Source organism: Opisthorchis viverrini (assembly GCF_000715545.1).
Source record: "Opisthorchis viverrini unplaced genomic scaffold opera_v5_38, whole genome shotgun sequence".
NCBI classification, from domain to species: domain Eukaryota; kingdom Metazoa; phylum Platyhelminthes; class Trematoda; order Opisthorchiida; family Opisthorchiidae; genus Opisthorchis; species Opisthorchis viverrini.
This window is the reverse complement of record NW_008751695.1, coordinates 924675-950897: the sequence shown is the minus strand read 5'-3', so window position 1 is coordinate 950897 and position 26223 is coordinate 924675. Positions and strand designations below refer to the sequence as shown.

The window sequence follows — 26223 nt, the reverse complement described above, 5'->3', positions numbered from 1 at the left end:
CATGAAAAGCCTGACCGGAATTTTTCCACTTTTCGTAGGAAAAACTCGAATTCGCCATCCGTGAAATCATTATCGATCGACTTGGTGTGAATGGACTTCAGAAAAATCTGTACATGCCTGAGGTAGGTCAGATTTGACGTCACCTCAAAGGCTGTCCTGCTTTGAACTGTTGTGCTGGTGGATTAGAGTGTTTTCTGTGCCGGACGGTCATTTGGCTTCGCAGTATCAGTGTTGTGTTTTTCTGTGCGCCGAAAAAAAGTACGGGTGCTTTTGGAATCTGATCGTCTGACGTTACATTTCTACACCGGAACAGAAGTACACTTGAAAGCTTCCCCGTAATGGTGGACCACTGGTCTATTCACTTGAGCGGTGCTTAGTTTTCGTTAACGTTTTCGTTGAAAATATATAAAGTACGTATTTGCACATTAAACCTGTCCACGGACGTTGCAGCTCTTGTCTTTTATAGACAGCTCATACGGAACACCCTTTTTGGTAACCCTAGCTACAAACAGGCCCCACATGGGTATTAATAGTCCGATTTATGTAGGGAGATGCCTTTTCTTCCCTTAAACTGAAATGTGGATTTTATGCACCAGACGTAAATTTTATGGAGAATTTCTCTGAGACTTTTCCCACTGTCGGTCAGTCGGCCCATCTGTGGTCCGATTATAACGTACACTATATTTGCATCGAGCTCATAACTTGCTTGATGTTCATGTCCTATCTAAACTCATCAGTGTAGTAGACGTCAGGGGCTTCTATCGTGAGTGTGTTCCAAAAAAGTTAACTAGGAAGCATGCGAAGTTTTCTTACCCAGTGAGATATGGAAGTAAACATTATTTTAAATTGAAGGACATTATGAACCGAAGTGTTTTCACAATATTCTCAGTCAGGATAGGTTGTTGCACGGCAACACGGAACGAAAACAAGCACTGTCAAACTGTCCGTGTTGGAGTTGCGCCATTTTGGCTAGTGTTTGAAACTCACAGGATGTCTCCTGAACTGCTCCATAGATGACCGCACTTTCACGTGTTAGTGGACTGCCTAGCTAAAGCACAGCTTTTCGGTGTGGCTCCCTGAGGATACTGGTTCAACCCCACAGGTGTCTTTCCACTATGATACGTTTACTTCAGCACTGTTTCCCCTGTGGGATTTTGCAATAAGCCACTGTTGTTTTTTTCATTCTAAATTAGGACTTATTTCGATGCTTATGTGACATCAGCATTTAATACTGGTATCCTGCTGTCCATGATGATATGCGTTTGACCAACTTCTCTCCATATAGTATGATGCCCAGATTGATCTCCTCCAAGCTTAGGAGATCGCGTAGGTCAAACTGAAGGAGGACATGAAGGGTTAACGGTTCACCTGAAAGCTTGACTTCAGCACCAACGCATTCCTAATCATCCTTGAGATTATAGCGCTCGAACAGATGGGGATGAAATAACGAATCCACAATATGGTAATTCCATTTTCCTGTATGGGGGAGCCCAGTATTACTTCTGTTTCGAATTAACCCCAACTCTACAGTAGCTGTTGTCGTAGAGGTGTTTTTGTATAAGCCCTATTAGTGTGATGGGAGAAGGTAACTTAGATTAGGAAGCGTTGTACATGTGCTACCCGCTTAAACGTTTCAGCCACTTAACAGCAGTCTTCACGCTCGTCCATATTTTTACTTCAGCGGATGAATATTGGTCTGTGCGCCTTTCTACTTATTGCCCACGGACTGCAACAAAAAGAAGGTGCTCCTCCCATGCCTCAACCGTGCCTTGGCGCTGGTGGTTTTCGGCAAGCGGTGATCAAACGTTCTTTCCATGGTACTAATCTGAATGAGACTCTTGGACATCGACTGGGCATTCAGAACTACCTACTGCCCATTCGTCGAGCGTTCGAGCTAATTTTGAGACAGTTAGACACTCAAGTCTGTCGAACCATGATGCTTTCCAAACTGGACGTATCACAGAAGGAATTCGAGGAATTGATGTCGTGAGTTACCGTTGTCTGGTGATTGTCATTTCGTATGTTCAGGCCTGAACTAGCTGATGGGATAGCTTAGTTGTTAATGCCCAAACTTACTGACCGGAGGTCAGCAGTTTGAACCCAAAATTGGTCAAATTAACAAATTAAATTGAATCCAACTAGGGTTGGACACCCATAACTAAATTGCATTCGTATAGCTCTGATGGTGTCCCATGTGCACTTTGTGGCGAACATTGAGGGTTTTGCCATTGATAACGGCGTTGGCTCATACTGCATTGATTTTTAATTTGGTGCGTGTTGCCTTCGGGAATGATATCTGAACAAACCAAAACAAATCAGCACATCTCGGTTATGACGTATCATTCACCTTTTTGGTCAGTAATGGTGTCACAGGTGTTTCGCACCTCAAGCTTTCTGCCACCGGCTTGTCCATTGTTCGAGGTGTTCACGAAGTGGTCAGAATATATATGCATGTATGGGAACGCGCACAATATGCGGGCCTAGACCGATGTTAGGTTGTGTTTTAACCTGATTTTCTTCAAGCTACAAATTAATGGACACGAATGTGACCGTGTTCCGTCCTTTTTGCCTGCCTTATACTTCAGCACCAAAATCACGCACATTTCCTTGTGCGTCATAGGTACACCAGTTTTTCACTTCTACAAACCTTTTTCAACATGGTAAAGACACTTCTGATCAATTTTGTTGCGCACCGCCGCATTTGAATGTTATCAAGAAAGCCAGATTTAATAGGGTTTACTACATTCTTCACCATCCCCTCGTAACATGATACATTGAATATCATTGTTCGTTCATGCTTGGAAGCTAAATTTGTACGACGAAAGGATGAGGTACCTAATTGGTGGCTGTGCAGCCAAATACCACCGACTTTCCATTGAGCCCTGTCCTTCCGTTTTGATATCTACGCAGTTACTGCCCAGTCTGTTATCTAAGAGATTGGTCTTGCGTTAAGTATCTGTGTTCGCACAGTAGGTGTCCCTCTCCTGTGTTTCAGACAGGTCATACCAGTTGGTTCGTCTAGTTGCAACCGTGATTGATGTGTTTGATCTCCGAATTTCAGTCATGCCGTTCACCGGGTGTAAGGATCTGTGGGCGTTTTGGAGATTTCGTGCTGTAAATGAGTCAATCTATGTCCTTCCGTTTTGATATCTACGCAGTTACTGCCCAGTCTGTTATCTAAGAGATTGGTCTTGCGTTAAGTATCTGTGTTCGCACAGTAGGTGTCCCTCTCCTGTGTTTCAGACAGGTCATACCAGTTGGTTCGTCTAGTTGCAACCGTGATTGATGTGTTTGATCTCCGAATTTCAGTCATGCCGTTCACCGGGTGTAAGGATCTGTGGGCGTTTTGGAGATTTCGTGCTGTAAATGAAGTCAATCTATGCTGAAAAGCCGAGAGTTACTATGCATTTGTCTCATCCTTATGGAGAATAGTCAGTAGTGAGTATCCCACGAAGTCCAGAGTTCCGAACCCGTGACCTCCCAGCTAGTAGTTTGATTACTTAAAGTGCACTTTTGCCGTGCAGCCTCAACAACTCGCCAGTCAGCTTTGTTCATTTCATTTTTAATTTGTTTCCTTAGAGCTGAACGTAAACCCAAAATGGACCTGTTGAAAACTTGTGTGGCATGTATTCCGCGGTTGTTGCCAAATGATATGACCAAACCGGAGCTCCTTGAACTACTGGCTAAAGTGTGTTTGCATCTGGATGAAGACGTGCGCAACATGGCTCAACAGGCCATGGCAAACCTAATAGTTGAGTTGCCCGCATTCCGAGTAAAGACAATTCAAGGTGAGCATTCATCTCGTATCCATAATGTTGCTTAACCAGTGGGGCCCCATCTCCCCTCACCGCTCCTCACCGTTTAAAGTATAGCACATCGCTTCAAAAAAACTGAATTTTTCAGAGTTACGCGAGCCGTTCTTCAGATCTCATTTGGATGAGTTCAAAAAATCAGTGAGTTGTTAGATTGGATAGAACTTTCGCTATACTGGGCGACATTCAACTATGAAACTAATGGTTGCACCATTCTAGCGTCGAAAAAGAGTTGTCAGCAATATTAGAAACACCTAACTTGGTTAGATTAAGGTGAATTAGCTCGTCAATGAATGTTAACATCCCTGGAATTGGTGTGCACGTCCATATGAGTAAGCGTTGGTTCACTTCTGCCTTTAGCCTTCACCTTCACCTTTTTCATAGTGTTCATTCAATTCATCCAAAAAAACGTTCCGGACACGTCGCCACACCAATTGGACAGCAGTTTGAAAACCCTTTTTCACCTACTTAACAACTGGAATTTGGCGCTGCAAAAGGTAGGCAGTGTTCTGAATCCTGTTCCTCATTGTGATTCAGTTTATCGTTAATGTGCATATTATTTTCCCTAAAAGTAACCCAGCTCCTGTTGTAGTGCGCTGAAAATCTGCACGAAACCGCCGCACTGATAGTTGTTCTACTCCCCTACGTGGTACGCTTTGTATGCGCTTGTTTGTTGGGGTGACTTCGGTTTCGTGAATCAGATGTGATAGGCTGCAGTTGTTAGATGAAAAGAATACACTGCATCTCTAATCGGATTTTGTCAGGCGCAGTGCCTTTCTTGGAGCCCTAGATACTGGAAACGATGGCAGTTCACACAACTGAAATTTTCGACTATAACAAGACACGAAAGACAGCAGGTCGCGAGGGTTAACTTTGCCTACGAAGGAACACCTCTGCATAAAGCGCGTGTTACAAAAACGGTTTATGGGCTAGGTTTATCACGTGTAATTTCAGTATTGCGTTTTCTGTTTGCATCTTTTTATACGGAAAAGCTCTCATCAGTAGCATTTCACAAAAGCTTATTTGCTATACCACCTAACGTTCTTATTCAGTAATCCTCTGTTACATCCTAGGACGGTGCCGTTTCACCCAATATTACGGAGAAAGCTGCGCTGCATGAAACGGAGGGATTCGCTCTGGTCATGCTTTGCCATTGTCGGACAATCACCCGCCGCCTGGCTTTGCATATACTGCGTAAATGCAGGTCACTGTTAAGCCTAATCAACGCCGCTACTTGTGATCCGAATGCACGACAGCCTCGTGAGGAATTGTGTTGCATCGATGTTTTGGACCAGTCAGTACCAGCTATATTGGAACGTGTTCTTCCTCTCATCCCTCTGCATGAACGAGTAAGTGGCACCCAGCCAATATTGCGAACAATGTCTCCGGTATCGGACATGTGATCTGATGCTCGAGGGTAGTTTATCGCCAGTACTAAAAGATAACGCCTGTACCTTGATATTCGCTTCTGCATAGCTTCTCGGTAGTGGAATGTTTGTGTTGCTAGGTGAACGTGGATAATACCTTTGTCTAAGTGTCACTACCTCTGCTGTACGACCAGGTAAAGCCATTCTTCGATCAGCTGATCCTGTGCCCAAAGTTACCAGCATTAGTCCGACGTCAGCAATAACTTACCGCCACCAGAGAAATGGCGAGGTCCATCAGGATTAATATATTAGAAGCACTGCCTACTCAAAATTATTACAGCTTGATTCAGAGTTTGTCTCTTTTAGCATTGAAGCTACTATTATGCAGCGTTCTGTGCTGTAGCTGATCCAAGGTTTTCAAATCGTAAAGCTGAGTCGATGTGGGGGTGTTACAGTGTACAGTTCTGCTGGGACTGCATGCAGTCGATTTTTTAAAATATTTTTATGTGCACTGTTATTATTACTACGGAGAACGTCGTACTTAAAAGCGCATCATTACATGCAAGAAGATAGGCATATCAGGTAGGACAATCTACGTTATTGCTAATATGGTAACACCAGTGCTGAAACATGGATTAGTAGTCCATCAGATGAATCCGGTGCAACTAACAGACAGCAGATTCTTTTTTATCAGTCTTATGAAACGAGCCTCGATCTTAGTTCTGAAATTCTTCTCGGTTTTCTAAAGCTCTTGAAGATCGGGTGTCAACCCCGCATGTATTCTATTATACTCAACCTTAGTTTCTTTCCAGTGGCATTGTGTACCATTCTAGGCAATATACTCTTTGGTGATGATCGCGAGGAGGAAGATAATGATAACGATGACTGTTTCGTATTTGTTTCATGCAGCATCTATTTTCCAACACGAACGGTCTGGACTTTTCCGTCTTTGCCGAGCGATCCAGCCCAGTATGGCTTAGTGGACCCTCTCCAGTTCCTCCTTGTCCACCTGTGGTCATACCAACCAACTTCGTCAGTCCACAACACTCGGGGCTCATGCCTATCAGTAATCTGTCCTCAACCACAGACCGTGACTCATCAACCACCGAGCATGACGACCAAAAACACACCTCTGAAGCTCTGACGAGAAATTCTGTATGTGGCCAGTGTAGCATGTTTACTGACGGCTCGCATCCTGGTGTCCTAGGAGTGACCGGTCGTCAACAGGACGAACAGTTACAACCACAGCAATGCACGTGTGAGTTGACCACTAGTAGTTCACGTTTACCAGAACTTAGAAGGAAGAGTTGCCTATGTTGTTTTGCACTATTCTGTACTCAACTGAAGAACTCTCTGGCACGATATGATTAATAGGGTACGTTGTGTGTTTTCCGTGAACATCCAATGCCCATTTATACCTGGTATCCAAGGCTGCCTGCTTTTTAGAGTAGCTGTGAACTGGCCATCCATCCCCACAACTATCCCAAATTTTCACCTCCGAGATTTCATCTGAGCGTTTCATTTTTGCACATTCAGACAAAGCAAGCGGCACTCCGGAGCAGTCATCTGTTTTACCCGGAGACCAAAATACTACTGCAGCCCATGTGGCTCGCCGCCCATCTCAGCGCCAACCTCAGCAGTATTCGTCAGCGCAGTACACCCAGGCCTATATTATCCAACCTTTCCAGGAACGAATTCTTCTGGGGGATGTGTGGGGCACGTGTTTATCCTGTGCCTGCAGTCCTGAACGCCTATTGACATGCAGTCCTCAAGCGATACGATACGCATGGAATGTACTCTTTCAGCGTCTATCAACTCTGTTCCCGCTGATTGATCCCAGGTATATTGCATCTGTTAGTTCTAGCGAAAATTATCCTAGCCTATGTAATTCAGGAAGTGATCATGTAGTGCTGCCTTTTAGTCGACATTTTATCTCCTTTCGTGATCCCGTTTCTCTCACTGTTTTAAGATGAAAATGCGTTCCACGTTCGGTGACTGAATCTTGTGTAGGAGCTCTTCTGTCATCGATCCCATTTTCTTCTATTCCATACAGTGCCCAAATTGCTGAGAACCGAGCCTCGTCTCTATTACGATCATCAAGTAAAAAACCGACCAATGAGCGGGAACAGCTGTTTCCTTTGTGGCACAACTATGCGGTCCTCGGTTGTTGCATTGCTCCGAGTTCGACAGGTTCGCGTGTTTCCAAACCTCGTGATAATCGATACGACTCTAGTGTTGACTTTACACCACTACGAGCTACTCCGCAGTCCACTGCTTCGTAAGTGTAACTGTTATCGTCATTAGTTCTTCATTATGAAAGGTCTCAAGGTATTATTACCTTACAACTTGCACAGTATGGTCAGTGCCTCGTACTATGCGCGTCCTGAGCCTGCTCGGGACCAAATAATGACCCAGTAAAATTTTACTATTATTCTTGTCAACAGCACTGTTCCTGAAAGCCGAAAAGGAATGCTTTTAATACAGTTCGCTCTTATATCACGAACCTTTTCCTCACGTTCGTAAAACTCGCACTCTCACAGGTCCCTTCCCTATCTGGATCGCTCGAGACAGCTCGGTACGCTTCGGATTCTAGGTCTGTTCCGCAGCGCTGTGCATTAGTCCCTAAACAAGAATCTCTCATGAAGGGTAGCAAAAGTGGTCCTGTTTTGACTGGTCCCTCATTGTATCAAACCGATGTTGCGAGTAAACTCCAATGCGCTTACCTTAACAGCATGTCCTGCTGCGATTGGTCGTTGAAGATAGCTGATGATCCCTCATACTTTTTGGTAAACAAATTCATCACAATAAACGATGGAAATACTACAGTTTGGATATTACAGAACTGCAAATACTGCCTGGCTAACTTTCTGTCAGCTGGAACTGATTCGACGTGTTCTGTAATCTATTTTGCCTGCTTCTTTGTCTTTAATGAATGATTGCTTGGTTTTGATTTATGATTCGTTTTGACGTTTACAACGAAGTAGAGCAACTCACCGACATGTCGTACTCAGTCCTCAGAGGACGTAAGCATGATATTGTCTCCGGAGGAAGAAGGGGCAGCAGTCGTTATTACCAAACGACGCAGGTATTCGAAATCTTTGAAGTTATGGAGATATCTGGCTGTGCTGAAGTTTCAGCAGGTAATCTTTAATAAATTCTAGAATGACTGAAGAGTGATTCCACTGAAATGTCAAATAACTGTTTGTTTTGTTACCCGGTTAGACGACCTATTGAGAACCCTAAAGTGTGGAATACCTTTCTCGTGGTTTACGTGCGCTATGCACTTTTGTGGAGTGGAATGTGTGGAGGGCAGAAAGCATGCATTTGAGTTGCGTATCTCGGTCGGTTGTCCTGTTGATAGTTGTGTTCAACAAGCGAAGCCCATTTTTCATGTCTTATAAACGAACTGAATCGTCGGTTTTCGGTATTGGAATGTTAAGAACACCATAAGCTAGAGATTCCTGGCGAGTGCCCCGTCAAAAGCAAAATGATAAGCCTATGAGTAATTGAGCATTCCTCTTAAGTTTTTGTGTGTTGTATTTGATAAGTCAGCATTTTGATCTCCATAAGGAAGCAAAGTGGCGTCGTCGCGGCGTTTGTGCGATGAACCCTTTCAACAGCTTGTCCACAGAAACGTGACCTCTGCACAATCACTGCTTTATTTAGTACCTGTGATTGTTTATTTGAGATCGTAGAAGATAACTTCCGCCACTTTGTGTTCCAAGCGTCTAACGAGCATTGATATGTAATACCATTATAAGCCGTCTGGGCCAAGCAAATCGATCGGTGAGTTGATTTGGTCCTTGGGGATTAGCTTTGCATGTGAACCCCTATTACCAAGATTTCAACATGACTAATGTGAAGCTTGTTTGTGATGATTGACGGCTGGGCAGCAACCTTTTTAAACGGGTTTCTTGCCCTTCTAATTCCACTTAATTGCAACCCTACCTTCAAACTTGCTGGAAGCCACCTTTTGCTCCTTCAGCTGGGTTCTTTTTCAACATCAGTGAACCTTATTCAACTTTTCTAGAGGTTCTTCTGGATAGGGATATGTGAGAATTAAGTTCCGCACGTATACCGGTAAAACCAGATGAACTAGAAATCTAGAATTCAGCACAGCGTAACAAGTAGTATGTATGTATTCGAATTTACGTATATGCACAGCATTTGGAATATTAAAACAAGAGAATAAGGAATAGAGCAATGAATAGAGTTTCAGTCATGTTCATTAAATCCGCCATACCTTGAATGAGCGTGTGGATGCTTATAGTTCAATGGTGGTCTTGATCGTAATCTTTCGGATCTTCTCGAATTGGAAACTTCAGGTTCTTCTCAGGTGGTGTGTTCTTCAGATATAACATTTTGTTCGGATACCATAAGATCATCTACAAATGTTTCTTTAGTATTTGAAACAGCAGGAGTGTCGTTAATAGACTGACCTCTGGTATTGAACTCAACCTGATCAACGTGTCTATGATGAAAAGGGAGATCATCCAAATCAAGAATTGTGACCATCGGTTTGCCATTTGGCGAAAATAATTTTCCCGTGGAAGGTCGCAAATCATTACCCTTGAAAGACGTAACATTAGCAGTTTGGACACAGTCGAGACGTGTATGCAACGAGCGAGATTAGATTAGTAACGCGGGACTCTTCCCAGCAATGTAGTGAACGGCACTCCTGTGTCGCATTAGGAAATTATCAATTTTACGGTCCAAGTCCACAAATGAAGTGGGAGAGAACGAGTGCTGGCAGTTTTCAGCGTTGGGACAAAATTCTGAGCAAGCCTATTCGACTGTGGATGTCGTGGAGCAGTAAACAGATGTCTACATCCAAGACCTTCCAACCATTCCTAGAGGAATTTGGCAGTGAAGTGTGTGTCGTTGTCAGTGACCATGGATACTTTCCTCAATGCTTGCTGTGTGAATTCGGCACTTGGAGACGTAGTTAGAAAAACTTCAGGCCAACGTGAATATGCGTCAGTAACAATCAACGTATAGTATTTACCCAGAAAAGGACCACAGTATCCGGCATTAACTCGTTGAAATGTTTCACAAGTAACTGGCCACGGATACCACTGTGAAAACTTGCTATGTACACCTTTAACCCAATGCTTAGCAGTATGCTTGATGTCAGCATCCAGTTCCGGTCACTAACATGACAACCGTGCAAGAGATTTCATTTTATCAACACTCAGATGACCTGAGTGTAAATCTGCCAGAACAGCCACTCGCTGAGTCGGTGGAATAATAACTCTATCCTCAAAGCACAACAACTCATCCGGAGTAATGGACAAACTTTCGCGGCAGGAAATCGGCGACGCTGTTGTTGCCTCCATCTACGTCGCAGTGCATAAAAACGGGAGCAAAATATTTTTAAGTATCAGCAACAAGTGCATCCCGCTTGACTGGTATTGGTTGGATCAATAAACAATCTGAATTGTTTGAAGGAGAGTCACAAGATGTAATTCTTGACAAGAAATCTGCATCACGAATCATTTTTGCACTACGATGAACAATCGTGTAGGTGTACGAACTCAGTGCAATAATCCGCCGTTGCACCATAGCGGCCGATGACTTCGCTAGAGAATTCGTTGGATGATACAAAAACTTAATAGCCTCGTGATCAGTAGCAATGGTAGAGTTTGACCCAAAAATATACTTATGAAGCCGCTTGACAGCCCAATATACCGCAAGTGCTTCTCGTTGAATCTGAGACTATCCATGTTCGACTTTTGAAAGTCGACGGGAAATGCAGATTACCGGTCTGCGACACTGTTCAAGGATTGCTCCTATTCCAGTGGGAGAAGCGGAAAATGGTTTCAAAACAGCTGAAGTTCGAAGATGACCACGCAATGCACGCAACGTCTTTTCATGGTTGGAGGACCAAGAAAATTGATTAGCAGAATGCCATCAAACAGGCAACTTGCATGTTTAGAAAAATAAGGAATAAAACGAGGGTAATACTAAAATGCTCCTAGAACTGAACACACTTCTTGTAGATTGGTTGGTGACGGCACATTTACCAAATGAGATAGACGGTTTGTATCGGGTTTAAAACCGCTACCATCCACAATGCAGCCAAGGCATGAAAATGATGGAACATCAAAAGTCCATTTACCAGCGTGAATAGCTACATTGAACTCAGAAAATCGCTTCAGTAAAGACAACAGACTCATATCATGGGTAGCTTTACCAGCAGTGTGCACTATGACATCATCTTGGTACGTCTCAACACCCTCCAAATCTTCTGTAGTAGTATTCATTACTTGTTTAAATACAGCTGGTGAAACATTCGAACCAAAGGGAAGGAAATTGTATCGGAATAACCTAAAGTTGTGTTAATTATGGTAACATCACCTTAGGAATCTTTTAAACCGATTTTTGATAACATAATTGAACCTGATAGGCGATACAGTACATCTTCGGGCTCTTCTCTAGTGCATGTGCGTTGTGGTAACCGCGTATTTAGCGTTAACCGGTAATCTACACAAATTCTATGCGTAATACCTTTAGTAGGGTGACTGTCGGAGTTACCCAATTCGATGACTCCACAGGAGTCAGTATTCCTTTCGCATACATTGAATTTAATGCTTGATGAATAGGTTCCCGTATGCCAAATGGAATAATTGGTCTCTTAAAAATATAGGATCTCCTGTAACTTTGAGTTTTACCTAGGGTATTTGCATGTCACCTGTAGCCTTAGAACATTGGGTTCATTCTCATTTACAGAAATCAGTAAAGTGACACTAGTTCGTAATTAGTGCAGAACTTTGTGTCCTATAATCGATGGTCCCGGGGTTGAAATTAAAAATTTCAATCAATGGAGGTACCTTGGGGCAATCTCACAGGAATCGTGCAGCTACCAACTAGAGGAATAGAATGTCCAGCGATACCACGAATATTAACATATGTAGGCGTTATCAACACAATGGGGTTGAAAGCAGTTCGATCTGAGTGTGGAATAATGGACTCAACACCACCACTGTCAACAATGAAATCATGTTTTGGACCAGAAGCGGATATCAAATTTTTAGAAACATGTGACGAATTTTGGGATAAAACAGATGGAGAAAATGTGCAGATGTCTTCAGGTAATATTTTCACATCAGTGATTGGATCAGAAGTTAAGCGACACACTTTTTTGAACTTACAGACAAGTTGAGTGCCCCGTTTTACCGCAGATAAAACACTTCGCTTGCGTGTGAGAGCATGAATATCAGAAATGGTTTTATCCACAAGATTCACATTTTCCAAATTTTCTGAGTGAATTAGAGTTACGATCTGTGAGGCAACGTATTGATGGATTTGGGGCATGAGAATTCGTCTGAGGTTTGCATTTGTTGTCCGTCTGCATCCTTAAATTGTTCCTGTTAGAATAATTTAACAACACTGCTTCATCGGACTTCGTTACAAGCTTCACCTCTTCATACTGCTCACATACTTTCCGAATAGTTTGAATTTTTTGCTCTCGACAGAGTAGCAGCTTCTGCTGTAATTCAGCAATGAATCTATCACGCAGTTGGTCTCCCAATTGGGCACCGTAGTCACATTTGGCTGCCTGTGTCTGCAGCTGCAATACGACGTCACAAACCGACTGAGAATGGAAGCGGGTCAACATATTGAACCTAACCCTTTCGGCTGCTATGAAGTTAATCGGTTTGAAGTGTTACAGAAGCTTTTTCTTCAATGCATTGTAGGAAATATGGATTGGGGATTTAGGATAAACTAAATTCTTGATCAATGTATACGCCTCCTTGCCAACAAAATGTATAAAATATGCCATGAGTTTCTTACCATCCACATCGGACTTTGTAAGATACCATATGTCAGACCGTTCCAAATAATCCCACACGTCTCACGCCGTTGAATTAACATTTAATGGTTCCATTTCGGCAGCCGTGATGGATCGCTCCAATCGCGAGGCCAAAATGTGATAATTGAGTCTAGCACGTACACCGGTATAACCAGACGAACTAGAAATCCAGAATTCGGCACAGCGTATGTAATCGAATTTACGTATATGTATAGCATTTGTAATATTAAAACAAGAGAATAATGAATAAGCAATGAATAAAGTATCAATCGTATTCATCACAGGATAACTGTATCTGCTGCTGATACTCTTATTTTTCTCGTCTTGCATGTTCCTGTATGTAGCGCAAGTCAGCCGTCAAATTCCATCTCTGAATCCCCTGAACCAAGAGTTTCTTCAGCACAATCGAATTCGGGTACCCCCACAAGCCAGGTTGGTACGCCCATGAGACCTACATCCACGAATAATCTGGACACCAAGTTTACCTCGCCGACTGTAACGCGTGAGACAGCACGTGATCTGGTTAGGTTACTTGTACCACTTTTACGATGTGAGCAGCCAGAAATACGTGATTCAACCGTTGGTGCCCTCGGGAGAATTAGCCCTGTGGCCTTCAAGTGAGCTTCAATAATTCAGTGCTTGAATTTTCTGACCTAATTATCTGATTAGATCTTGTTCCTTCGCTGTCGCTTTGCTTACTTTTTGGCATATTCCGCTTTCAGCAATGTTTTATCTTGGGGATTTCTATTCTTACCACCAAGGTCCGCCTCTATTGACTACACCATGAGCCTTCTGGGTCTCTTGAGAGGCAGTTTAAACTGGCGAACAAGTACTTACATAGGGTTTTACCCTTTGAATTCGCTTGCGTCTAAACATTCTACACATCGAATGCCTTTTGTTCCTATTTCTACCTCCGCGTTTCATCGCATCCATCTTTTCCCCTTTTGTAGAGATGCACTGGAAGAGCTAAACCCGTTACTCAAAGAATCCGTCGATCGCAAACAGGAGAACGTTCGACGTCGAAAACGTCGCGATGGATTACGAGCCTCACTCATTCGTGTACTTGCTTTAATGAGCCAGAATGGGGTGTTTGCCTATCCGTACGTTTTCCCCATTTTCCTCCGCTTACCTGAACTGACTACGCTGTTATCAGTTTGTTGATTCAGCAGCATATATTCTTTCTGTCCATTGTTGTAATTGCCACTAAGAATTTAAACCAACATTCTTTCTCGACTATCTCGCACTAGTGAATCCAATGCACTCACTGCCCAAGGCTGTCTCGTTTCTCAACTGACGGACTATCTGGATGGAATGCGAACCTATTTGGATTCCGTTGCTGACCAAGCCATTAATCCCACCGCCGGCGCATGTGTCGTCTCTGGTTCCGGCTCAATGGTTATCCCCGCTACCACAGGGTCTGCTCCGACCGGTTCACTGTTAGTGCCTGCAGTTGTTGGTGGCACCGCGTCGACTGTCTGCACGCCATATTCGGCTCCCACAGCTCCCCTTGCCCCCGTAACCTCAAGCACCAGTTTGGCAAGTTTGGCTTCTACTGAGAGCCATGTGCTTGTTGAAATACGACTGCACTTCAGTATATTTATACTGGAAGTCATCCGTCAACTTCCAAGTGAGTTTCCTTTGCTGCCTCATTCAACACTTTACAGTTCGCTGATGCGCCGTCGTTTCAGTTGCTTGACCATCTGCTAGCACTTCTTGTTTTTAGCCAACTATAGCAACCGAAGTTAAAAGTCTGGTAGAGTGAACAAAGGCTTATCGGAGTCTGTGTCGTGTGTAGTCTTGTCCCTTCTATTCTTGAGCGCGCAATTTTACCCTCGGTGAGTTGATCCCCACCGGTTTCGCATAAAATAACGTCAGTTTTGTGAACGAGCTCGACTTAATTTGGACCGTCGCCGTTCGCTCCATTGTTCTCTTACATGGGGTGCGGATAAGTGGCGCACATCCCGGCTCCTCTTCAGAAAAACTGGTTCTTGATCGATGACATCTATGTGCTAAGTCTTAACATTCGCCTCATTTTTTGCCAATTCCACATATGCGCTGACTTTTCCTTCACTCTTATTTAGTCTCATCTGATTTTTTTCTAACTTCAGGAAGACACCAGTCTCAGTGTAATAGTGCTAGACAATACAACTCTTGCTGTCATCATTGAATGTCTTTATTCATAAATTTCATGCGGGGTGGCCGAAAACCATGAAAATATTAGCCGAAACCCCGAAATTAGCGGGAGCCAATCGATTCCTCAAGTGCGGTCGTTCCAGTCACTGTCAAGTTCATCAATTTATCCGAAGGGCATTTAGAAATCCTCATGGCATTTTTCGCGCTTTAACTGTTTAGAAGGCCACTCAATTTGACGTAATTTGGCAATCATTCAGTTAGATAATTTGTAACACAAAACCATTCATTGTATGTTTATGAACGATATCGGATGAGCTAGAAGACTAGGAATGAGGTCTGAGTTAGATTGCAAGAAACCTCAAATCGCGGACACCCCCACATTGTCTAAAGGAAACATCATTTCTTGACCGAGCCGTAACTGATGAATTATATCAGGCTGATAGTTATTTTGCGCGTGTTTTTGGCAACTTTTCTCTCTATATTTAGAAGTGTAGCTGGTAAAGCTTTCGGGTGGTTTCCATCATTCTCGGAAAGAAGAGTTTTTCCAGATAGTCTGATTACATCGATGGCTGCCAACATCTGTAATACATATTATCCAGTTGTCACTACCTCCGCCCACGAATGTTATTTGTAGTTGACTAATAATCCGATCTATGCCGTTTCCATTTTCTGAACTGCAGTTTTTTGTTTAGTGCTACGTACGAGATAGTCGGCCTATGATAATTCGTCTATTTTGTGGACGTTGATGTTCTGATTGAGAGACCTCGCAAATGGACTGAACCTTATGGTGGTGTAGCGGTTTGTGAACCTCTGTAACTCATTGTGCCTTACTGGAAGGTCTCATTTTGCTACTCAAAGAGTTTCTTCACGACGGACAGAGATCTGACGAACACAGTCTGCTGGTCCTCCAGGTTGTGGGTAAGAAAATGAATGGCGAATTCTTCCCTAAAGGCTGGTGCTACTATGGCAGTATACCGGCACCTATCCTCTGCCTTGTGGTCAGGCTTTCGAGCCAAGGGCTTTAGGTTAGGACCCCAATCCTCCTTCTTCATAAGTGCCGGTACCATGACATCAACCCGTGGGCTTCACAACCAAATACCCTATCGACCATTATCTGAGTCACCTTGTCTATGTATACAAATTCAATTCAATTTCACTTCATCAGCTACAAACCGCGTACCATAGACTCCACCTGCTACAACAACAGACTACTGCCGTCACGTTTCTTCTGGAAAATCCACAAATTCCCCCCTCGCTACCCCAGCCCATTTCGAGTCCTCTGTATGCAGATCCGACCACCAGAGCCAAGACTGACAGCTTAGTTCGCTTCAAATCACCCTTAGCGGCCACATCTGCCTTCGGTAATAACCCTAACCACCTTTAATCAAATTTCCTCACTTAGCTGCACTCACTGTTCGCAATCTGAAAGAAGTAGGGCAACAAGCTGCTGTTGCTTATTGCCGGATTCTTTCCTCATTGATATATGTGCCGGGAACGAGAATCCAGGACGCTTGTACTGTAATTGGAATGACTGCCCCCTTCCTCCTCCCGCTTTTGGCGGTGCACCTCTGGTTATATAGAGGCCTCTTCGGATGGGCATGCCGAGATGGCCATCGCGTGGAAGCACATTTCCATCAGTTACCAGTGGTGAGAGTCGAAAACTGCCTGCTACTCTTGAAATACTTACGTGGACCTTGATCATTCATTTCTCTGATGCTGCGTTCGATTGTGCTTTTCGGGTTTGCACAGGTCACCCAAAGCTCGCTTACCTGTTGTGAATCTCGTTCACCTATAAATTGAAAATACTAATCACACGCAACTCATTCAGTGCATGGCTACTTATCCGATGTCGGATGTTAGCAATCACCCAAAGCTTTATTCCATGCTTTGATTTCTACCTGCGGTACAACTAAGCCAAGCTCTTTGTGACATTGGATTTCTGGTTATGCTGGAGGCTGAAATAAAAATCCTCTCTGGTCGCAACCACAATCCAACTCATCGCATCCTCCGACTTCAATATCGACGCAGACGAACATGTTAAATTGATCCGGCAGGCTGGAAATTGGAAGAAGCGAAAACTGATGGAAATGTTCGAAGGTTGTTTCACATGGTTCGTTGAACAGGTCGTGAGGAACTTCTTCCCAGTACAGTCACCAAAGGCCCCAAGGACTGTCTGATATCCGACTATAGACAGAATTATTCGAACAAGAATTTGATTGGCCACCTGCTACTCTGATCCGGACTTTGGTAGACTGTGTATACTGAACCCTCTTCAGCCCAAGGAGTGCTCTGGTGTATGTGTCCACTCAAGCGTCACCGTGTTCCTGGTCTCGACGACCTGCCACTTGTTCTGTCGGAGGACGGTGGTGAATTTCGCAGCCAAATATCTTCCTTACCTATTTGCACCCAAGAAGGCCTCAGCTGTCACCAACCTTTCGTTACCTTACAGCGACAACCGTAATCTTCAATCTGGGAATCGAAGGAGATTTCGATCGAGTATACGTTGTATTGACTACATGTTCACAATCCATTAGATGTTCGATCAATACCTTACGTTCAGACGACCCACACTGTTGATATTCCTTGGCCTTAAAGTTGTTCGCGGTTCTGCCTACCCGTTACCAATTTTAACTACGCTTGCTCATCAGGGGATACTCCCAGAAGCTTGTGATCGAAATGTGGTCCCTATAGCGACATACCTCTGGGTACTAGGGTACTCTCCAAAAACCTCACTAGGAATGGTGTCCGGTAAAGATGTGCATTTTGTCCACTCCAGTTCGACTTCTTTATCGACAAGACGATACGGCGAACGCAAAAGGATCTTTAGAACTCCAGTGTTTAAAACGTCTCCGGAGCACGCGAATGACATCATCCTTATGTTTGAAAACGAGGGCGAAACACAAGCTCTGTTGAATGAACTGACCACCGTCATGCCATCTTACGGTATGCACTATACATTCATAAAGTGCAGTCTTTGAACGGGCCGCTTGCAATTCAGCGAGAATCTCTGAAGGTTGTAGAGAACATGACGTGCTTCGGTAGCTCTGATTATTGTGTCTGATAAAGTTGTGAATGAATCTTCAAAGTAAGAATCGCGTCACTTGTGGTATCAGAAGAGCGGCTACAGTGAAGGCTGTGTTGTGCAATTGCTAATCGTGGCCTGCGCCGACAAACAATCTGGGATGTCTTCAGGTTTCCCGCCATTGATTTGCCAGAATTATTGCTAATACTGGATAACATTGACGATGAGGCAATTAGCAAGCGGTTATTTGTTTGTGCAGCAGATCGTTCGGTCACCATCCTGTATCACGGGCTGCGGTGGCTCGGCCATGTTCTCCGCATGCACAATCGTCCTCTCTTTGTCTCCTTCAGAATGATGTAAACCCCGAAGCAGAAAAAGGGTGACTTAGCAGAAGGTTGTGAACCTGATTACAACGAGCTTAGTTCTTATTGGAGTCCTGTTTCCCCATGTGTGTCCCGTGACGTTACTTATGCTTGGCTGGAGACCTTGAAATAAATGACCGCTGACCGATGTCAGTGGCGTTGGGATTGTTCATTTGTTTGCAGATTATCTGACTACGTATTCCGAGGTGTATGAACCTCACAATACTTGAGATGGGTGAGCACTGAATCCTTATCCATCCGGGTATTTTTCAGTCTAATGCTTTCAGTTTAATTAAGTAGACTCTGTGGTCGTATGACATCAGTGTTAAACCTGATGTTGCTGTCTCTGTTGATGATGCTGATGGATCTTTCTCTTGTTTTTGGTTAATACAGTACTCGATGAGTGTCCGATCATGGTGTTTTCACAATTCTAATTTCAGAAGACAAACGAGTCCAACTGTTGCCAAATGTCATGCGTCATCAGTTGTTTCTCTTAATATCACATTGGAGTGGCTATCATGACCACGTACTGGGCGTGCAGTAAGTTCCTGTCTGTTTCCATATTTCACTCTGCGTTTGTGTCGTGAGCGATTTTCCTATTAGCATTTGCCAGGGTCTAACCTAAATGCATGTCTTTTTTGATCTTCACCAGTTTATTTCATCAGAGTTTTGGCAAATTTATCTCCGGGTTGTGTGAATACTCAAAGGCGCACGCAGATGTGGTTAACTCGGCAGGGAGTTTGGTATTACGCTATTTATTATGCGGCTGTCGCAGACGAAGTTCTGATGACTAGAAAAATGCTGCCGGAACAACGTCATTCTTGAATACTCTGCATCGCCACCATACCAATCAAAGGGAAATTAATTCCTTGAAGTGTTAGGTTGTCGAAAATACAAGCAGTAGCACATAGAGAATGCGAAATTGAGTCATATTCTGGTGAATCTGTTTTCAGTCCTCCTTAGTTCACTGAGCTACATGGAATGAATGAGTGTATATGCAGTCTTTCCGAAGTACTTGCGCACTTTTACGGTTCGAGGTACTTTCAGTATGTCTCCGCTGTTGTTTGCTTCTTATTCACGTAAGATGTGAATACTAATCCTCAAATTTGAGAATGCTGCCTATTTGCAAGCTTCCCGATAAGCAGACTTAGCCTAACTGGTTAGGTAGCCCCAGTTGGTATGTCAATTTTGCACAGGGCTTCGCCAAGTTTAATAATTACCCTGATCGTGTAATAATTTTCAGTTCCGAACTTGGCTCTTCGGATGTATCTGTCTTCGGTACCGCGGGCACGGCTTTATCCAAACAAGGACCTTCAACTACTTCTAGTTTAGGCATGAGTCCTGTGAGCAGTGGTCCGTTCACAGGTCCTGACTCCTCTGTTCCAGTCTGCTTCTCCGTTGATCCCAGTCAATCCAACCTAGATCCGGCTTTGCACACAGCTTTGACGACGCAAGTGTCTTCTGCCAATCTCTTGTCCACTGGGGAATCTGCTGCTGGTGTTGCAAGTGGTTGCCGTGCCCCTTCGGGATCGCAGCATAACATTACTTCCCAAGGGAATTCTTCTACGATTACCGCAACTGACCAGATGATCAGCAGGTCGGCAGTGGCAACGCAAGACATTTGGGAGCAACGCCTTTGGATCGACCTCCTCTGGTTCGCAAATCAAGCAATGGCCGCTCTCATTTGTAGTGGACCAATTTACGACCACCAGGCACTATTTGGTGAGCTGACGGACTTAGGGGAACATTTGGCTACTGGGGAGAAAACTATGGCTCCGCATCCGGGTTATATCCTGCGTTGGGTTTCTCGCCTTCTTCTGGCTCGTGATCCCATTTTAGATTCGAGCCCGTGGTTGTGGCACTGTCCTATTGTTGATACTTCTTTCGGATATTCTGCACTTATGTCGACAAGAAGTTTTAGCTGTTCGGCGTCTGCACTCCAAACGCGAACAACTTTGGTCGGCGGGGAGCTTCGTTTAGATGCGGTTAGTTCCAACTGTGGGTTTTTTTAGCCTGTTTTATGATTCGTTTGTGGGTGTTATTTTTCCTGTTTACCTATGAACTTGCTTTGATATCATTAACTGTTGGGCCCGAGCGACAAGTCTTTCGCATAAAGAAATCAACTGGTCGAAGTGTTACCGTTACTTGTTGCGATGAGTGCACAAATTCACTCTGCACTGCGCCCCTGGACACTTTCGAATTTCATTGACAGCAACTCGGTTAACCCTAGAGGATGCATGAGCTCCCAGTCGATTTGATGGGTTATCGGAAGTTTAATCTGTTACTTGACAAGCGCACATAGCATCGCACTGTTAATTTGGATGCTAAATACTGTTTTGTGGCAAAAACACTGGAACTAGGGGGCCAAAAAGTACTTTAATAGTCCATTTGGGTGATATTCAGATGGACACCATATAGCTCACTTGCATATGGTGCTGTTCAACATTGGAATAGGAATTCCGTTAAGCTTCGTCAGCGTATACTCACGAGGAAGCTCGTGAGTATAGAAAGCGGACATCCACTCTTGTACAACGCAAGTTTGTCCCAGTAAAGGTTGTGTTTTCCTTGATGGATTCATTTTCAACATCATTTTTTCTCCATCAAATCTGTTCTGGTATGCTTCTGCGATGTTTATGCACTGTAGGCATTAGTTGTCACCCCCTCTGGGCCGGTTATCACAACTCGCGTTCATGCTCTGTTATGTATTATTTCTCCGAGTAACACATCCCCTCTGCTCGTTTATACAGTTTGTGGAGATCTTCTGTTTTATGGTTGCTTTGAGACTAATATTAGTCCGTAGATGATAGCGGTGTAATTTGTAGAATGATTACCCATCCATCTGTCTCTGACGAATTTCCTGACCGTGGTTTTTGCATAATTTCACCCAGTTCTTCGCATCATTCGTACCGGGAATCATCCTTTTCTGTTTATAGCTACTCCGACAACTGGGTGAAGAGACCCTTGTTCTTCTACTTGATCGGAACCAGAATCTTCCGTTTTTGCTCAATTGGGTAGTGGATCAGTGCTACACAAGCAAAAACATCTCCTCGTCAACTGCTTGCTTCTTGTGCTTATGTCGTGCTCTAAGCAATATGTGAGTTGAATTCTGTATATTTTCTCCGGACGATTCGGTTAATTCACGTATCCTGTTGTTTCCCAGTTTGAAGGGACCTAGCTTAAAGGGTCCCCCTTACGAGGGCCGTTCACACACAATGACCTCCGGTTAGATTTCGCATATGGGTGTCCTACCTCGATTTCGTTGTCTCAGAATGGGGGAAAAGTGCAATAAGAAGAGATCGATGTCGTAGTTGAGTGTTTTCACCTAGGTGTTAATTGGGTCCTGAAAACTGCTAACCTTCACATGTTTTTAGAGCGGACTTCCTGAATATGCTCCGTATGCATTCAAGGAAGTATTCATCTGCACTGTAAGATTCAATACCGGCGGCGAGCCTGGTGATCATCGAACACGTCTTATGCGTTCTGTATATCACTCGATTACGCAGACTTATTTTACAACAGTCTTTCAAAAACCATCTTCAGAATCTTCTCGTTTTTACAGCCATGAAATCATACCGGATGTATGGGGCTTCACAATCCCCAACCTTGATCCTTCGAACAATTCATTCCCATCCATACAGACTTTTCTCTGCGTCATTGTTCTTCCCGGATATTGTCGCTTTATTCTGTGAGGTCGAGTGTGTATCCCACTATCGAGTTAGCTTATTCTGAACGATGCGAATGCAAATGTGGGAAACGTTGCCACTTACTGAAGTACGATCCTCTGCGCTCTTGAGAAAATCTGCTCCCGAAATTGCCTGCTGTGTATCTGGGCCGATCAGAAACTCGTACCGCATCCAGGCGCATTGAGTGCGTTGACAGTCCAATTTTTATCTACCCAATCTAACCACTGCCCTGAAGGCTAGCGCACACGATTTGCATCCAGCTTCGCTCCTCCTTAGTGACACCCCTGCTCCTGTACCGATTGGGCATAGCTCCCTCTTCTCGTCCATCTCGATGACGGTCCGTATCGTAACTTGTGTCACAGCCTTAATCTCAACCCAGCCATAAAAAGAGAAGTAGTATAAATCGTTATCATTTACAGATGAAAAAGGGAAGACCATTCGATGCAAACGCGTTTATTGGCACACAAATTAAGCAGGAAAGTAAACATCTCGTATGTACATAGTCTCTAAAAACTGAACATCACTCGTCTCCTTGAACTTTCTTGGATATTCATTGACTATTGCACACGAACACTGCAAAGCGGTCCCGCAGTTGCCACAATAAACTTCACCTTCCATCAGATGCGGGCACGGAGTTTGGCCGCATAGAGTACTCGCATTGTCCATCAGTACTATCCATCGTTACACATAGGGTCTCCTGATTGGGGTTTTCATGTGAACTGAACTGGTCAATTCCCTTAATTTTTATACTACTTCGGGAGATGAATAGTAAGCCGAACACGGACGGAAATAAGTCACTGAATGGAATAAATCCGGTAGAGAATGAAGGCGAAAAGACCAGCGCCAACGAACGACACGAAGGAGTTGGTAAGCAAATTCTATCTTAAAAATTATCCTAGGGGTCTCCAGTTCGACGGCTTCAAATGACTAACTGAAGAGTTATCAGATCGTTATTCAGTGTCATAATGTTGCATGCTCTTTTTGTTATGCTTCCGAAGTGATAATCTTCAACTGACTTGTTATGAGTCACTGTTCTCCCTTTTTCCAGTCCGGACTTCAACTGTGACTTTGTTTCACTGCTAGTTCTGGCGTTCGTGTTTCTTGACCATCCTCAAAAAACACTCAGCGACCGAGCCTTTCACCTCCTGCGGGTACTGTATCACCGATTCATTTTGCAGGTATGCAGAGCTGTTGTTGTGTTCAGCGCCCTAACTTTACCTTTTTAATCTTTGGATCACACGGATGTTATATCTGTTGCTCAATTTGTCTAGAACGCTTTGACGAACTTGAACTAATCGGGGGGGGGGGGAGGAAGTACAGTATCCTGCTTTGATTAGATCTAAGCTTTGAAAGAAGCTTCTACATGTCATTTTAAAGTGACCTTTTAGGATGGATTTTTTTCGCTGGTGACAGCGGACATTCAGCGATATCGACCATAATTGCTGACAAGACAGTTGTACCTTGGACAGTAGCCACCAGTGCTTCACATTGCTATGGGTCGTTCCCCTTCCCGCTCTTTGTTATGTTTTTCCTTCCCAATATTACTTCCCGGAACGTTCATTATGCTCACCTGGCTCCATGCATTGTCTCACTTGGGAACTGTAGAATATGATAGATCAGTCGATCTCATGTAAACGATTCCTCGTCACACAGTCTAATTATGCCACTTAGTGGCATTCTAGGTATGATGGAAGCATGGCGGTAAACGCAATGCTGCTTTGGCAGTTGGGTAGTAGGAGTATGTGTCGAACAGATCCTAGCCTTCCTCAGGAACTGGCTTGTCTCTCTCGGATCTGTACATCGCTGAATAGAATTAGCCGACGAAGGGCAATATATACAACTGTTAGCAAGCTGGTCTTTCAGTGTTTTTTCCAATCAAATTATGTTTTTAAAAAGTGGACACGATGATGACTGAACCCCAAACAACCAAAATGATTCCCGACCCAAATGTTTTGAAAGGCGATTTCCCCTTTTCGCGAGCAAGAATCATGATGAGTTGTCCGGTCCCGGGGCTTTCTAGATCTCTAGCCTTACAATTTTCTGGATGATCGAAACGAAGGATTGATGCCATGAGCCCGATGTACTGTCTTGAATGCCTTGTGCGATGCATCAACTGAATTCCTCTTCGAAATGTCCTATCCAGGGTTCGACTCTTTTGTTTAGGTTTTTTACAACCAGACCGTTTCCTTCATAAAATATCCCCTTGGTAAGTGGACGTTGGGAACCAGAGTTATGCAATCGTTGGAAGAGTTTTTGAAAACTCTTCCATTTCGGAAGCTCATTTGGCTGGCCATCCTTCCTTGTCTGTTCTGGAGCTCCCAAGTTCCTGAGCGTGCCAAGAGGCCGAAGGAAATTAACTACACTTTTGTGTAGCGTTTGCTAGTGAGGATACCGTTGGTTACTCAGGTAGCGTAGATGGTCGCTGGTTTGTTCGCTGAGCTGTGCAATTTGATTGCAAACGTTTCATCAGTCGAGGTGACATCATCAGTGCGTTGTTAAAGAGCCTAGTGGAGAGTAGTAATAGATCGGTACTTGTGGCACAACCGCGCTCCCTAACGACGCTTTGATGATTCCACCTCGATTGGTTATGGAACCTTTGCAATCAAATTACCCCGCTCAGCGAACAAACCAACGACCATTGATGCAATGTCCACATCAAACTGTATGTACTGGATGCCTTTGTTACCTGTCCTGCCAATGTTTGGAGCCTTTGCAGCTCCGAGATAAAAAAAGTGTTCATACGCGTTACTGATGCTCTGAGTGAACTGTTCAACCTTACGAATTGAAGCCTTGCAGACTCTGCTATCGTGCTTACTGAAATTTCGGTGCCGATCTGGCTTGCAGCTATGGCACGATTATCTCCAGGTAATCTTAGTTTTTTTTAAATTTTTTCTTAGTCACATAACATAGTGCAGTGAAGCTACTATACTTCATTCAGGAGTTTGAAACAGCTCAGTGTGCTATCCTGAGTTCACCACTGTAATTGCTCCACCAATTTGAAAGCAGTGTCGGTGCTTATGGGTGGATGTTGTACGCAGTATTGGGTTGCAGCATCGTGTCCGTGAGTGTAGGCCAAAACGTTCCTGAATGTGTGACGTTTTGTCGAGTCTATTAAACGGGATGGAGAATCATGAGCGACACGTATGAATAATGATGAATTTGATTAGCTAGGAATTTTGTTTAGTAGTGTCCTGGTCACCAACACCTCGACCCAGTCATTGCGTCCAGAGTATGGCATAACGTAGGACTTCCAATTTAAGTTTTTTTCCAATGCTTATTTTTTGGACAGCGTATTCGGGGTTGTCTCGGAAGCATCATCTCCGAGCGTCCCTCTAGATAGGGTCAAAGTATGAAGGTCACAATGGAAATCCTAAATGTTTCCGTTTCCTAACCCTTCCAATGGGTTACAACGATCCCGAATACTGTGTCCATCCAACGGCCACGTAATCCGTTGGGCTCCAAATCACATCACCTGGTTTTTCGTTTGCCACCAGAGTTTCACTAAGTCTCATGGACATACAACCATTGGTCTGTCAAACTATCGTGCTGGCCACCCACTTTCGCCCTTTTAAAAGGAGACAGTGAACAAAACTCCCTCAACTGAGGCCTTCTGTTCACGTAGCTAGTTTTTAGAGCATTTTGGGAAATGAACTGGGCATGTTGGTATAAATAACGCAGCGCAAAACTCGCTTCCAACCTTGCCTGGTTATCTACCGTGATTACTGGTTTCGCAGCACCCACCTTTGCTGTTGTTCGTTAATCCCTGGAAGCTTTGTTGTGTTTCTCTCTAGTGATGGCAGTACTAATGTTCCATTCTTGGACCTAAGGCCTCATATGAGGAAAGCAGGCAACGAGTACGATGGTGCACGCAAATCCCTCAAAGACCAAATAGTGAAGAGTCTAAGGAAAGACCGAGAGCTCTGGTGGACATCGAAAGCTCGGGAGATGGAGAAGGCTTTTGCTACGGGAAACAGCCGTGTCCTTTATCAACTGATACGATCGACTGGCCCTAGGAAAGCAACGGTCAGCGA

General features: G+C 44.0%; 1 protein-coding gene across 1 annotated transcript in view; it reads left to right on the top strand.

Annotated features, from left to right (window-relative positions):
* The window catches only part of T265_02924 (hypothetical protein), a gene marked incomplete at both ends in the record, with an annotated part of 95809 nt that overhangs the window by 17350 nt on the left and 52236 nt on the right, over nt 1–26223 (top strand). Inside the window, 13 exons of the mRNA XM_009167288.1 lie at nt 39–122; nt 3542–3788; nt 4197–4309; nt 4886–5161; nt 6089–6437; nt 6716–7019; nt 7233–7457; nt 13277–13609; nt 13943–14092; nt 14240–14619; nt 19674–20494; nt 21443–21603; nt 23241–23370. Coding sequence (XP_009165552.1) covers nt 39–122; nt 3542–3788; nt 4197–4309; nt 4886–5161; nt 6089–6437; nt 6716–7019; nt 7233–7457; nt 13277–13609; nt 13943–14092; nt 14240–14619; nt 19674–20494; nt 21443–21603; nt 23241–23370 — 3573 coding nt within the window. The remainder of the gene's footprint in view (nt 1–38; nt 123–3541; nt 3789–4196; nt 4310–4885; nt 5162–6088; nt 6438–6715; nt 7020–7232; nt 7458–13276; nt 13610–13942; nt 14093–14239; nt 14620–19673; nt 20495–21442; nt 21604–23240; nt 23371–26223) is intronic.